A 13,762-nucleotide genomic window follows, 5' to 3' on the forward strand; every position below is an offset into this window, starting at 1 on the left:
CTGTGTAGCCCTGGCTATCCTGGAACTCACTCTGTAGACCAGGCTAGCCCCAAACTCAGAAATCTGCCTGCCTCTTCCTCCCAAGTGCTGGGATTAAATGCATGCGCCACCACCGCCAGGCTCTCTTTTGGTCTTATTCAAAACTTCTCTAGGTGGAAATTGGGTGTAGTGTGTATGTGTGTGCACATGTGTGACATACATGTGTGTATAAAAGTACTACAGTATAAACTATGTCCATAAATGTGGGACCATAACTTGAGACTTCAGCAGGCAGCAGGAAGAGAAAGACACTAGCTTTGGTGTGGGCTTTTGAAGCCTTAAAGCTCACCCAATGACGCACTTCCTCCAACAAGGCCACACCTACTCCAACAAGCCACACCTACTCCAACAAAGCCACACCTAATCCTTCTCAAGTAGTGCCATTCTCTGATGACTAAGCATTCAAATATATGAGCCCATAGGGAGACATTCTTATTCACATCATCACCATCACATGGGCAACTCTATAAACCCTCAAGCCTGCTCCCAGTCATGTACTTCCTCCAGCAAGGCCACACCTCCTAAACCTCCCCAAACAGCACCACCTAATGAAGACCAAGTGCTCAAATACATGACTCTATGGAGGACATTTCCCATTGAAATTAACACATGTTCTGTAGTCCCAGTCCCACATCTAAGGACACAGTATACACTGTAGTGTTTTTCCACACACATGCATGTCATGTATACACACACACACACACACACACACACACACACACACACACACACATCACACCCAGCCTCCACCTAGAAAGATTTTGAATAATAGCAAAAGAGAGGAACAATAAAGATGCTTCCCTTCAATACAAACTGCATACCTGGAAGTGCTCAGGAATAGGATATGGGGCTTGTGCAGGTTCTCAAGTACAAGATTCCACTCTATGGATGCATGACCAAGGCTAAGTGTTCCTCAATATCTGTGGGGCTCATTGTCTTCATCTCCACAGGTTCCCTGTTGATAGTTTTCTCAGGGTAGAATAGTTGTACCCGAAGCTGGTAGTTGCCTATCAGCATCACCTGGGAATGTCAGTCACTTAAGGAACAAACTTGATGAGTTAAAGCTCAGTCTGTGTCGATGACCCTGGGGATCAGGATTTAGAATTTTCTCAGATTTGGACTTAGGATGTATCTCAGTTGATAGAACATTGTGTACCGTGCATAGGACCCTGAGTTTGATGCCAAGTACAGCATAAACTTGGGGGTGGTATTACATGCCTATGATTCTAGCACCCTGGAGGTGAAGGCAGGAAGACGAGAAATTCAAAGTCATCCTTGACTGCATAGCAAGTTTGAGGCCAACAGGCTACATGAAATCCCGTCTCAAAAAAAGAAAAAAAAATGTACACACACACACACACACACACACACACACATGCCAAGCTAGGAGTTGCTCGATGCCTTTCTATTTTTCTTGCTGTTGGGGACTGAATACAGACCTATGAGCCACCATCAAGTAGCATCCTCCCCACCTCTGCAATAGTTTTAATAGTTGACCATACTCAGTTTTGGAATGCGTCGCCCCACCTTCTTTGCCCCATGCAGTGGTTACCTTAAAAAAAAAAAAAAAAAAAAAAAACAATTCATGATATTGGAGAGACTCACTTTGTAGCTCTTCACAGAATCACAAACAGCAATCAGATGCCAGAATATTTTCTTGGAAACAACCACCAACTTTAGACTGAGCACACTTTCCAGGAACTGCAGTCTAGAGTGAAGAAAACTCAGGTCGTAACCCAACCCAGCATCTAGCCTGTCTTTGCCAGAATATGACTGGAAAGGAAGTCCTATTCCAAGCTGTTGATTTGATTTAGGATCCAAGCATGCTTTCTGGAGCTTGACTAGAAAACAGAGTCATGACTGGAAAGGGAGTCCCATTCCAAGAGTATGTCCTGGATCAAGCTGAGGCTTTGATTTAGGATCCAAGGATGCTTTCTCGAGCTTGCCTGAGAGACCATATGGTCACAGTGATCATTGTTCTGTGGCTCTCCCTCAGGTGGAAGTCATTCAGAGATATACAGTCCTCTACCAACAAGGTTCACTATCATCAGCGTAGCATCTTAGCACATAGTAAAGACAGCCATCTTCACTGCACGCTGATCTCTCTGAGAAGCTCTTCCATTGAATTGCCAGTGTTACTATGCACAACAAGCCTACATAGACATTCCATTGTTTCCTTGTTACAGGTGAAAAACCTTGAGCATAAGCTCTGAATTAGGTGTCTGGTCAGACTTGGAGACTGGAGTCCAAGTGTGCATGTCTTTTAAGGCCACAGACTTACCCCAGTGCTCAGTGCTTCTCAGACTGCAAGGCTGCATCATAAAGTGACATTTTTTTTTTTTGTCCCTCTTGAATAGAACCTATCAATTACAGATGGCAAGTGACATAATGATTATTATTTTTTTCCCAGATGGCTAAGAGGACTTTTCAAACTTACACTGTAAGTTGCAAAGTAGACCCAGGTCTGCATTTTGGGCCATATGACCCCAGATTTTTTTGTCTGTCCAGGGTGCTTAAAGAATCTTTGGTCCATTTGTTCTATTCTATCAAGTCCCAGCAAAAGTGACATCATTACAGATGTTTCCCAAGTGATGCTTGTGGTTGATATTCTGTGTGACAGCAAGAAAGATTATGCACACAATGGCTAAGCTATCATTGTTATGATTCCACATTGAGGTATCCATGCAAAAGGAAAATTAGAGGCAGGTAAGTATGGTACCAAACTGCTAATTGCAATCACATTCGCAGTGCTGGAAAGTAGTAGGAACTTAGTATGTGATAAAAAAAAAATCACACAATTCCACCGCTCAAATAAATTATGGCTCATCCTTAGAACAAGGTATTCTACCATCATTAAAAACAAATATTCATAAATAAAGCATGGGGAAAAACCTCCCACATTCTATTAAATGTAAGAGCATGCTATGTTCATAGTGGGATTTTATCTTTATTAGCAATATCTACATGGGTGTAAGGATAAAAATGTTAACAGGTTGGGGCCAATCTTTGCTCCATTTTTCTGTCATAGACATGCATTTATTGTGTAGTTTATATGTTTTTATATGTGTGTGTTTATTCTTTTTAAAGCTAATGGTATTATAACCTTGGCCAGGTACATAGATGATGCCTCAAGAAACAGGCATGACCCTGCCCTGGTTCAGCTTCATGTCTCTCTCCAGTGTGGCTTGAAGCAAGCATCCCTGAGAGGCAGAGGGATAGAGGCCTGGCATGGCTAGGTGTCTATTCACCAGCTACACACCATTAAAACAGCCAGAGCACAGACAATGGGCATATTTCTCTGATTATTCTCAGGAGCCTATGAATGAGTCAGAGACCACAACATTCTTAGCCATTGTTTTAATTTTTTCATTAAACAAAACAAAGTATCAATATTGCCCCACACCTTTCTCTGAACCCCACCCCCTTCAGCCTCTGCATTATCTGCACATGGGTGGGCTCTATACATGGGATCAAATTCTCTTTGATAGGGGTTTCAGTCCTGTTGGGGTTTTGAGGTGACATAAAAATGTAACAGTATCCTGACCTACAGAGATACAAGTTGCTTTAAAGTTCTTCTGCTTGGCCCAGCTGTTGGGAATTCAGACAATAGCTTTTCCCATGGCATCTCCAAGATGGATACACCAAGCTAGGCTTCTTTGGGAAATGGACCTGCTGCCCCCCTCCCCCCCCCCCCGCAGTGTTCCCCAAATGACCCCCCAGGCACACCGCTTCAACCCTGTAACCACTTCCTTTTCAAAGCAAGCCTGGCATCGTCCCAGGAGATGAATGAATGTATAAGTGGTTTAACGTTGTGACCCTCGCACACAGTGGGTGGAGGTTTATCTATGTCTGGTGCTGCTCTGATCATGTTATCTGGTTATGTCAAGATACAGATGTCAAGCACTGTGCCCACTCCAGCCTAAGACCATCCCTTGCGCAGCCTATCTATAGAGGTAGAATATGCCCAGTCATTTCATCTTCTTTCCCCTTTTTATTAAGACCAAGTCTTGTTCTGTAGTTCAAATGCAGTCCTCCTGTCTCAGCGTCCTGCGTCACTAGATACAGCTTGTAGGACAGGCTACTGCCCAGGCTGACAGCCCTCCAAAGATCCGCAATGGAGGAGAGTTTGTCCCTACCCCGCGGGTTCACTCACTGTTTTGTTCAAACAGGGCCTTAGCTGGGTCAGCTCAAATGGGAACAGTATAAACACAATTTCTATTTCTGGAATGGCTTAATTTTCATTAGAACTTTAATTAAATGATCCCTTTTCTCCCCGGTCTTTCCTGTGCTTTCATTTATTAATAATTGCCCGAGTAAAGAGAATCCCATTCCAACAGCTTTCCAATTTAGGCGATCATTATCGCTGTTCTTTGTTCGGGGTTGCTGGGCCGCGGAGCTCTGATGAGATGGCCTGTCATTGCTTCTCTGGCGGACAGAAAGGGCGGAGAGCCGGGAAGCACGCTCCTGCCACCCAGTGGTGAGAAGAGACATTGCACTAGGCTCGAGGCTGCTGGTAGCTCTGCAGCATTGCAGTGGGAACCTGGAACCAGACCTGATGAGGCTACACACTGGCCTAGTGGTGTTCCTCTGTGCACCCACGGGTCTAGGGAGTCTTTACAAAGTTTTGGAAGCAAGCATGAATTCCTGAGATCTTAACGGATGGGTTGCTTTTCATCAGGAAAAGCTAGAGTTAAGTCCTGTGGTTATTTACGCCAAAAGGAACTGAGCAGAACTTTAATCACCTGGTTCAGGTTGCTTCTGGGGGAAGAAGAAATCTTCCCCAGTAAAGATGATAGTTGTCAGTCTGGAATGTTTCTGAAACTGTTTTTGTTGTTGTTGTTTTGTTTTTGTTGTTTTTTTTTTTTTTAATTAAAGAAGCTAATATTGAATAGGCAGCTTCTGGGAGACACCTAAAAACAGATTTTCAGCCTGAGATTTAGTAGAGCCCGTTTTGTTTTTTTGTCCAGGGAGGGAAGACTCCTGGTGTTTGGTGAGCAGCAGCCAGTGGCTATTACCACATAGGTCAGCTTTCTACCAGCAAAAAATGATTTGGCCTGGGAAGTTATTATTAGTACTCCACAGAGAGAATCTGAGGAACCAATCAGAAGGGGAGGGGTTTAAGACTGTTATTTGGAATCTTGCTTGTTGAATCCTGGTAGCTTTCCTGTTTCAGCCTGTCACATGCTGGGATTACAGGTGTGCACCACCACATATGCTTTAATGTGCTTCCGAAGACTGAACTGGAGGCTTCGCGCTGCGAAGCAAACACTCTAGCAACTGAGCAACATGACCAGCCCATGTCGTTGGAATCTTAACTCAGCATTCTGAGATAACTCGGGGGTGGGGGTGGGGGAGCAGCAGGCAATTGTGCCAGGCCAGTGTGTTCACAAAGTGATATTGAGCACTGTCTGCTCCGTGGACAGGTATAATGATGAAGACTAGGTTACTGCTAGGATTTATTGAGTTCTTTTAAACCTCTTATCTCACTTAATTTCGTCCCTGCAATAGCCCTGTAAATGAGATCCATCCATTCCCAGCAGTTGGAGTTGCTCTCAGGCCTGGTGGAAGCCTGAATCCCCACTCTTGCCCTTGTGGCTGCACTCCCAGAGGGCGTGGCTCAGGGGCGGGGTACGATGCAGTGCTTACGTTTTTGTCATGGTGTCTGGAACAATTTTTTTTTAATTGGATATTTTATTTATTTACATTTCAACTGTTATCCCCTTTCCTGGTTTCCCCTCTGCAAATCCCCTATCCCAACTCATTCTCCACAATTTAGAAAGGGAAGATGGCATGCAGACTCACTTTGTGCATCTGGGCCTGAACATCTGGAAAAGGTCATCACAGATTGGTGGGAACACTGTTGCTTCTGCCATTCCTCATTTATGCCTTCCTCCTTGGGCCCCCATCCCGGACTCTCTAGGTACCTGAGCCCATGAGTTCTGCCGTGTATTCCAGAGTGAGGTAGATCAGAGTGAGGATTTCAAACAATGAGTGCCCCGTTGTTCCTGGCAGTGGCTGCAGCTCTGGGTACCAGCTGATTCCAGGACTTATCTCACAGAGGGTGATGTAAGGCTTAGGGACACAGACATAGAGTATTGCAGACATCCCTGAGACCTAGTCCTCACAGTGCCAGTTGTCCTGCTACTTGCTGCTTGGTAAAACTGTCTTTTGGGAGTTCAGTGGGCTTTTTATTTCAAATTTCTGCCCGTTTTTATTTATTGCGCTCCTTTCTGTGGTGCTGGGAATAGAACCCAGGATCTTAGGCATGCTGGTTAGTGCTTTACCACTGAGATAGCCCCCCAGCTGCCTGTCTATTTACACCGCTGTTAGAAACACATTGTGAAATGATCAGAAAGATCCTAGCTTCTTCCTATTGAGAATGAATATTAAAATAATCTGTGCTCGCTGGGTCTAAGGAAGACTTCTTGAGCTGAGTCCAGCATGGTGCCTTGTTGTAGAAATTATTTCATCTCAATCTGGGGTTTCTAACCCACCCCTTTGGTCATTCAGTTCCTGGATAAAAGACACATAACTTTTATTATTTACAGTAAGCCTTAATCAGTACTAGAACTGGGCAGAGATCTACCCTCTATGCTATTAAAATCTATGTTTGTAGAGAACCCCATTATTACTTACTACGTTTCATCTGGGCTGCTCTTAACCCCAACTGGCCAGCCCTCATGGCCTATAACGTAACCTATGGCATCTTTTTTCTCTCCTGCCTTCTTTCCTCCCCTATGGTCTCCTCAGATCTCAAGCCTTGGAACCCAAGTCTTTGCCGATCTCTCTTTTGCCCAGCTATTGGCTGTAGGCATCTTTATTCACCAATCAGGGAAAACTTCCGGGGTGGGGCAAGGTTACATTGCATCACTTGGTAAGTGCAGACTCTCATCCCTGGAGGCAAGCAGGCCTTGAAGCTTTTAGCATTACAATACAAGGAAGAGACCAAACCTCCACAGTGCCGGACCTGCTAACAATTGTGTGGTTGAGTTTTCCTTATTCCAGGCATTCTCAGCTATTGAGATTTGGACCGAATAATAATTCTCTGTCGAAGGAGAACTGACTTGCTCACTGTAACATCAGAAGCATCCTCAGTCTTTCTGCTTGATGTCAACAGTGCCAAGCTTCTCAGATACAAAAGTTAAAAATCTTTCTGGTTATTACCATATGGCCCATGATGATCAAATCCACCGAGACACAGTTTTAGTCTCGTTGCTTAGGTCTTCAGGATTTTTAGCACACAGTGTGATCACTATATCTGCTAACCCATGTGAGGGTGGAAAGAGCGCACAGCACAGGTTTTAAGAGTGCCTACTGTGTGTTGTTTATACTGTCAGGCGGTGCTTCTATGTTATTCTTTGTTTGACACAGAATCTAGTTCAGGATGTCTTAGAAGTCTTGCTGTGAAGCTGGTCATAACCTTAACGTTCTGACTCCTTTGCATCCACCTCTCTAGTGTTGGGACTGCAGATGTGAGTCACGAAACCTGGTTTTATGTGGTGCTGGGGATTGAACCTGGGGTTTCCTGCATGCCTGGTGATCTACAAACTGAGCTGTATCTCCTCCCGCCCCCCCCACCCCACCCCATCATCCTGCCTCTATCTGACACATGCTGGGATTACAGGCTGGCTGGTGTTCCTGTCCGGGAACCACTCACTACAAAGCCTTCTGTAGCAACAGCACTTAAGAAGGAGCTGTGTCGTAACAGGTTACCCCTGCTTAAATTGTTTTCTGTAACTGATATGCCTTCTCTAGTGTCCTAAGGATCCGGGTCTGAATTTTGATCTTTCTCGTTACCAATGGGACTTAAGTAGTTTTATTGACTTTTGACCTTTAAATGACCTTAATAACCTTTAAAAGCCCATTTCTTTATTTTAAAAATTAATTATTATTTTTTTTAAGACAGGGTTTTACTATATTGCCCTGGATGGCCTGAAAGTTACTATATGGATCAAGCTGGCCTTGAACTCACAGAGATCCTCCTGCATCTGCTTCCTGAGTGCTGGGTTTAAAGGCACAAGCCCAATTTTTCTATTTTAAAGAGTCCAGGGTTATGTAAATGTGGGTTTTTGTTATTAGTACAAGGTATTGCAGGACTCGGGGGTGTGGGCGTGAGAAATGGACTCTGCCAATATTTCCCTGCTGCTCCACAATGTTTAGAACTCTGGCTTCTTACCTCGGAGGAGCAGAGACCTCTGACCATTCTCCATGCTTACCTCATTGTTTCTGGTCCATCCTCCTCCTCTCCTGAACAGATTCCTGTGTTATCAGTGACCATCCCAAGATACAGATCAAGAACTCGACTTTCTGTATGACTGCCTATCCGAACTTGACAATGGTTAACTTCACCAGCCAGGCCAATAAGACATTTGTCAGTGGGAGTGAAGAGTATTTCAAGTAAGCTGGCTGGGTCTGGGGAAACTCTATAATAAGCAAGCCCAGAGGATGGTTTGCAGACCAGAGCTGTGAGGTGGGAGGGGTGGGTGGCCTCCCTTTGTGCTCTCCTTGCTGATGTCAGTGATAAGAGAGGGAGATTGTGATGATTGGGCTTCCAAAAGCCATGTGCTGTGCACTGTGGTCCTGCATGTGAGGGATGACTAAGTGACACAGGTAAGAACAAGATTGGTACTGTGGCAATCCATCATGTTGATAAGAAATAAGTGTTAACTTTGACTCCTGTGGTCCAGCAGACATCTGCCAGCCAGGTCACTCTGTCCACCTGCACTTGACCTCCAGGGAAGAGAAGTTAAAAGTAAGAAAATTATTAAGGACAGGCATTCAGTTTCACGAAAGAAACAGACTTTCTTTCATCCTTTCCTCCCTCCCCCTTTCCTTCCCCCACCTTCTTTCTTCCCTTTCTCTTTCCCTCCTTCCCTCCCTCTTCCCCCCTCTCTCTCCCTCCCTTTGTCCCTCCCTCCTCCTTCCCTCTTTCCTTCCCTCATCTTTCCTTCCTCCATCTCTCCTTCCTTCCTTTCTCCCCTTCCATCATTTTCTTCTTCCTTTTCTTCCTTCCTTTTTCCTCCCTTCCTTTCTTTCCAGAAAGAGATTCTCTCTGTAACCCTGGCTGGCTTGGACTCACCATGTGGTCCGGCCTAGTTTTGAACTCCAAGAATCCTCTTGCTTCAGTCTTTCTGGGGCTGGGATCACAGGCAGGAGGCACCATGCCTGGCTGAGTTTTGTCCTCTCTCTCTGTGTGTTGTTGAATGCTGGCAATGGGGTTCAGGATTCCTAAAAGACACTCAGCTGTAAGTGTACTTGTTGAAATGTTTGTGGAGGGGGGCAGTGTACCCACCTCATGGAGGGGAAAACAATGTTGTCCAGCCAAGCTGAGCTCCTACACTCATATGCACTCTGGTGTGAGCAGGATTGTGAATAGAATTATAAAATGGTGGGGGATGGGCTGAGGCAAGCTAAAGGGGCACCTTCAGGGAGCTGGGGTGCTCAGACCCACTTGAGCTATTTTGAGGTGATATGAGCCAGTGCTGTTGGAATCTCATACAGCCCAGTCTTGAGCTCTCTATGTAGACCACTGCTGTATATAGTCCACCTTACTCTAAATCCTCGTGCCCCCATCCCCCAATACTGGGATCGCAGGCCTGCACTGTCGCCCTGTTCACACACACAGTGCTGGAGATTAAAAGCAGGATTGCATTTGTGCCAGGCAAGCACTCTACAGAGAGTACTTTCATATTTTAGCCAATGTGAGCCTCAGAGCATGCCCAGTACAACCTGAACTACAATGCAGAGGTGCACTTTAAGTGACTGCTTTCTGCCACTCCTGCTTTGTAAAGTTGAGAAGCACAGTAGTGCTTCTGTAAGGAAAAGCCTGACATCATTCCCTCATTCTTGACAAGTCAGACAACTTCTTTGTCTTCTTCTTCTTCTTCTTCTTCTTCTTCTTCTTCTTCTCCTTCTCCTTCTCCTTCTCCTTCTCCTTCTCCTTCTCCTTCTCCTTCTCCTTCTCCTTCTCCTTCTCCTTCTCCTTCTCCTTCTCCTTCTCCTTCTCCTTCTCCTTCTCCTTCTCCTTCTCCTTCTCCTTCTCCTTCTCCTTCTCCTTCTCCTTCTCCTTCTTCTCCTCCTACTCCTACTCCTTCTCCTCCTCCTCCTCCTCCTCCTTCTCCTCCTCCTTCTCCTCCTTCTCCTTCTCCTCCTTCTCCTTCTTTTTCTTCTTCTTCTCCTCCTCCTCTTCCTCCTCCTCTTCCTCCTCCTCCTCCTCCTCCTTCTTCTTCGTTGTTGTCATTTTTTTTTATAAAAAAGGTTTATTTTATTTATTTGTGTGTGTGTGTTTATGCATATGTGGCTATAGATAACCTTGTAGAAGCTAGAAGGGGGCATTAGATCCCTCAAAGCTGGAGTTTTGAGTATTTGTGGGCTGCTGGGCTCCTCAGGTAGGTGCTGGCATCCAGACTCCTCTCCTCAGGATTATGGAGTCAGTACTCCAACCACTGAGCAACCCCGCAACCCCACTTCAGAATTTCTATTATACATCTTTCATTTGGTTTATTTACTTTTTTTTGAGAGAGGGTCCCAAGCTCAGGATGGGCCTGGACTTACTATATAGCTGAGAATGACCTTTAAACTTGTGATCCTCCTGCCTCCACATCCTGAGTGTTGAGATTACAGTTGTGCTTTCTGTGTGGCAACTCCAGATGATGGTGCCAATTGTTTTTCACAAAACCAATCACACTTGACCTTCTAGTTCAGTTAAAGAGATCAGCAAATGTTCAGTAGACAGCCTTAGGCATGAGCCAAGCCTACCAATCTCTTTAGCCTGCCTGAAGAGGTTCCCTGCTCAGAGGCTGTGGGAGGTACTGGGTGTGTTTAAATCTCTTGGTTCTGATGCTCTGATGGAAGGTTGAAGCTTGCAAATCTTCACTTCTTCCCTCCCTCCCTCCCTCCCTCCCTCCCTCCCTCCCTTCCTCCCTCCCTCCTCCCATCCCTCCTCTTCTTCCATCTCTACATGACTTTTAGGTACTTTGTGCTGAAGATTTCTGCAGGGATTGAATATCCGGGTGAGATCCGGTGGCCCTTGGCCTTCTGCCTTTTCCTGGCTTGGGTGATTGTGTATGCATCGCTGGCGAAAGGAATTAAGACATCAGGAAAGGTAAGAACTTGGCTTTATCTAAGCTCTCTTCTCCCCCCCCCCCCCAGCTTCCTCCTCTTCTGCCTTCTTTGAGACTGGGTTACTCTTTCCACAGCCTTCAGGCCCCTGAGGGCTTCCCATGGTGTTTGCTGTGTAAGGTTGTCTCCACTTGAGACACGAATTTGGCAGAGCTTTTGATTTACTCTTAACATTTATTTTTTTCCCAGCTAATAAAAAGCCAGTGTTCTCATCTTAGCTATTTTAGAGGACTTCTGCTTTCTCACTTTGAAAGTGAAGGATGTTGGGCTGGCAGGTGTTTAAGGCCCTCTAGTTCCAACATTGTTCTGTCTAAGCATTGCCAAAGGAGCAATCAGGCCCACGCTTCTCTAAGATCTGTTTACTAATCTGTAAAATAGGAGCTGGGATTGAGGCCTGAGGACCCCACTAGCTCAGGATGAATGCTATGTGGGCCATAGGAAGATGTGGGATGCTGAAGGGACCACATAGTCATATCCAGGGTCACCTGTGGCTTCCTGATGTCTTTGTCTCACATGGATGCTCGGTGCAACCAGCCAAGCATCTGCTTGAAAAAGTCCCAGAGGCTAGAGATGGAGATGATGTGGCTAGCCCAGTGGAAAGGAAGCAGCCACCTCCTAGCTGTGTAACTATGGCAAGCTAGTAAACCTTGGGTGTTGAGGCCCACATTCTGCCTCAACACTTTTACCTCAATGCTTTGGGGGCTAAGTGCTCTGGTCAAGAGAGAGTGTGGGGCTCTGGGGGCAAGAGACGCAAAGAATGGAGACAAGACAGAGATTCTGATCAAGTCTCTTTTATTGAAGGGAATTCTGAGCTATTTATAGGCTTTTGCCACGTGCCTTGCAGGTGTTGATATGACGTAAGCCTTACAGGCGTCTATAGCGTGGACAGCACGTGCACCGCAATGCCTTGCAGGCGTGGATAGCACATGCGCCTTATAAGCATGTATGGTGTAGATAGCACGTGGACAGCACGTGAACTGCAATACCTTGCAGGCGTGGCCACCACGTGCACCTTGCAGCTGGGGCCAGTAAACAGCAACACAAAATATGTGGGATATCAGAGTGTGCTTTAGCTGTTGTAGGCTATTGAAAACCAAATCTTTCGTCAGGGTATATGGTTCCAGATGGCTGCAAAGTTGATCTAGCCGCTTTCTGCTAAAGTCGGCTCCCAACACTTGGGAATGTGTTTCTTAATCCTCAATCCTTGGGGATGGTAGCCCATACCCTGTAGGATTGCCATAGGGGGTAAGAATGCATGTAGTCTCAGCTGGTAGGCTTATCATTGACAATTGCTACACTAATCCTGGTTCACTGAGGAAAGTTTCCAATCAAAAATCAGCGGAGACGACTTTTTCTCCCCCCTCAAAAGGAGGACTGCTGCCAGAAATAATGAACTGAAGTTTCTTATTCTTCCCCGGGTTGTACTGATATGAATCAAACATATTTGAGAGCCAGAGAAAATGTGGGATTGTGATTGGCTCCTTTACAATGAACATTCCACAAGCAAGGCCCTGTCCAACAGAGATGCCTCTTTCCCTGCAGTGATGTGAGCTCTGTTCCTCTAGTGCAGGACCTGAGGGGACAAAGTTGGCCCTTTGGAGACACAGCCTTTGAGCTGGTAGAACGCCACTGGTGATCAGTAGGCAGCCTGAAGGGCCTGAAGGTCACAGGCAGATAGCCTGGTTCCCAGGGCTGCACTGCCTGAAAGTTCAAGCAGCTCAGTGAAGCTAACCTAATTAGCTGTTTGTGTGGGGCCCCTGCTGTGAGGAGGGTGCCTGGAAGGGCCAGGTGAGCCAGTCATCATCCTTCCTGCCAAGCATGATTCATTACTGATCACAGTTGGTTCTAACCGGCCATATGAAGCAGGTGCAGGTGGAAGCCCGCCTGACCCAGACAAGCAGCTTGCAGAAAGCCTCTGCCTGCTCCTTGCTCACATCCGAGGTATAAGCCAAATATTCCTCTCTCGGGTCACCAGGAGCAAAGGAACTGGGACATCTACACATGGGGCCATGCACAGGGGGAGGTGAGAAAGTACCCAAGGTATGAATTTAAGGAGACACTCACACTGGCTTGTAGGTCCCTGCAAGTGGTACCTCCTGAAGGCATGCATCCTAGACACCTCCCTTGCCTACTGTTAGCACCCAGCTCCCGTTTCTGGTCTGTCAGCTCACAGAATGACCCTAATGGAAATAACGGCTTTGGAGTGGCTTCGGGTTTGGATCTTGGTTCAAGCCGGAAGTTCATGAATGAAATATTTAATCCTCAGCTTCCTTCTCTGAAAAATAAGACTCATGTCACAATAGCCACGTGGAGACAGCTGGCTCAGCTGACTAGGCTGATGCCAAGTGAGAGAGAGGGGTCTTGATGATTCCCCCGTAGGCCTCTATGGATTAGGAAGTCTCTTCTCCTCTCTGGTCCTCCTGTAGGCTTTCCTTCCCATCAGCCCTGGGTCAAGTGTCCTCAGTTGCTCCTTCCCTGGTGAAGGTAAGAAGTGAGCCTGGCTGTGACCATGCCTTGTCAGATAGCAGCTCCTCTTCCAGTCTCTTCTCACAGCTGGGAGGTCAGTCTGGCCAGTAGAGTGATTTTTTTTTTTTTTTTTTTT

The 13,762-nt window shown here is 46.1% G+C and overlaps 1 protein-coding gene across 1 annotated transcript in view; it reads left to right on the forward strand.

Annotated features, from left to right (window-relative positions):
* The window catches only part of Slc6a5 (solute carrier family 6 member 5), a 52,491-nt gene that overhangs the window by 9,227 nt on the left and 29,502 nt on the right, over positions 1-13,762 (forward strand). The window contains exons 6-7 of the mRNA XM_034511741.2: positions 8,295-8,436; positions 11,011-11,143. Coding sequence (XP_034367632.1) covers positions 8,295-8,436; positions 11,011-11,143 — 275 coding nt within the window. The remainder of the gene's footprint in view (positions 1-8,294; positions 8,437-11,010; positions 11,144-13,762) is intronic.

Source organism: Arvicanthis niloticus, chromosome 1 (genome assembly GCF_011762505.2).
Source record: "Arvicanthis niloticus isolate mArvNil1 chromosome 1, mArvNil1.pat.X, whole genome shotgun sequence".
NCBI classification, from domain to species: Eukaryota; Metazoa; Chordata; class Mammalia; order Rodentia; family Muridae; genus Arvicanthis; species Arvicanthis niloticus.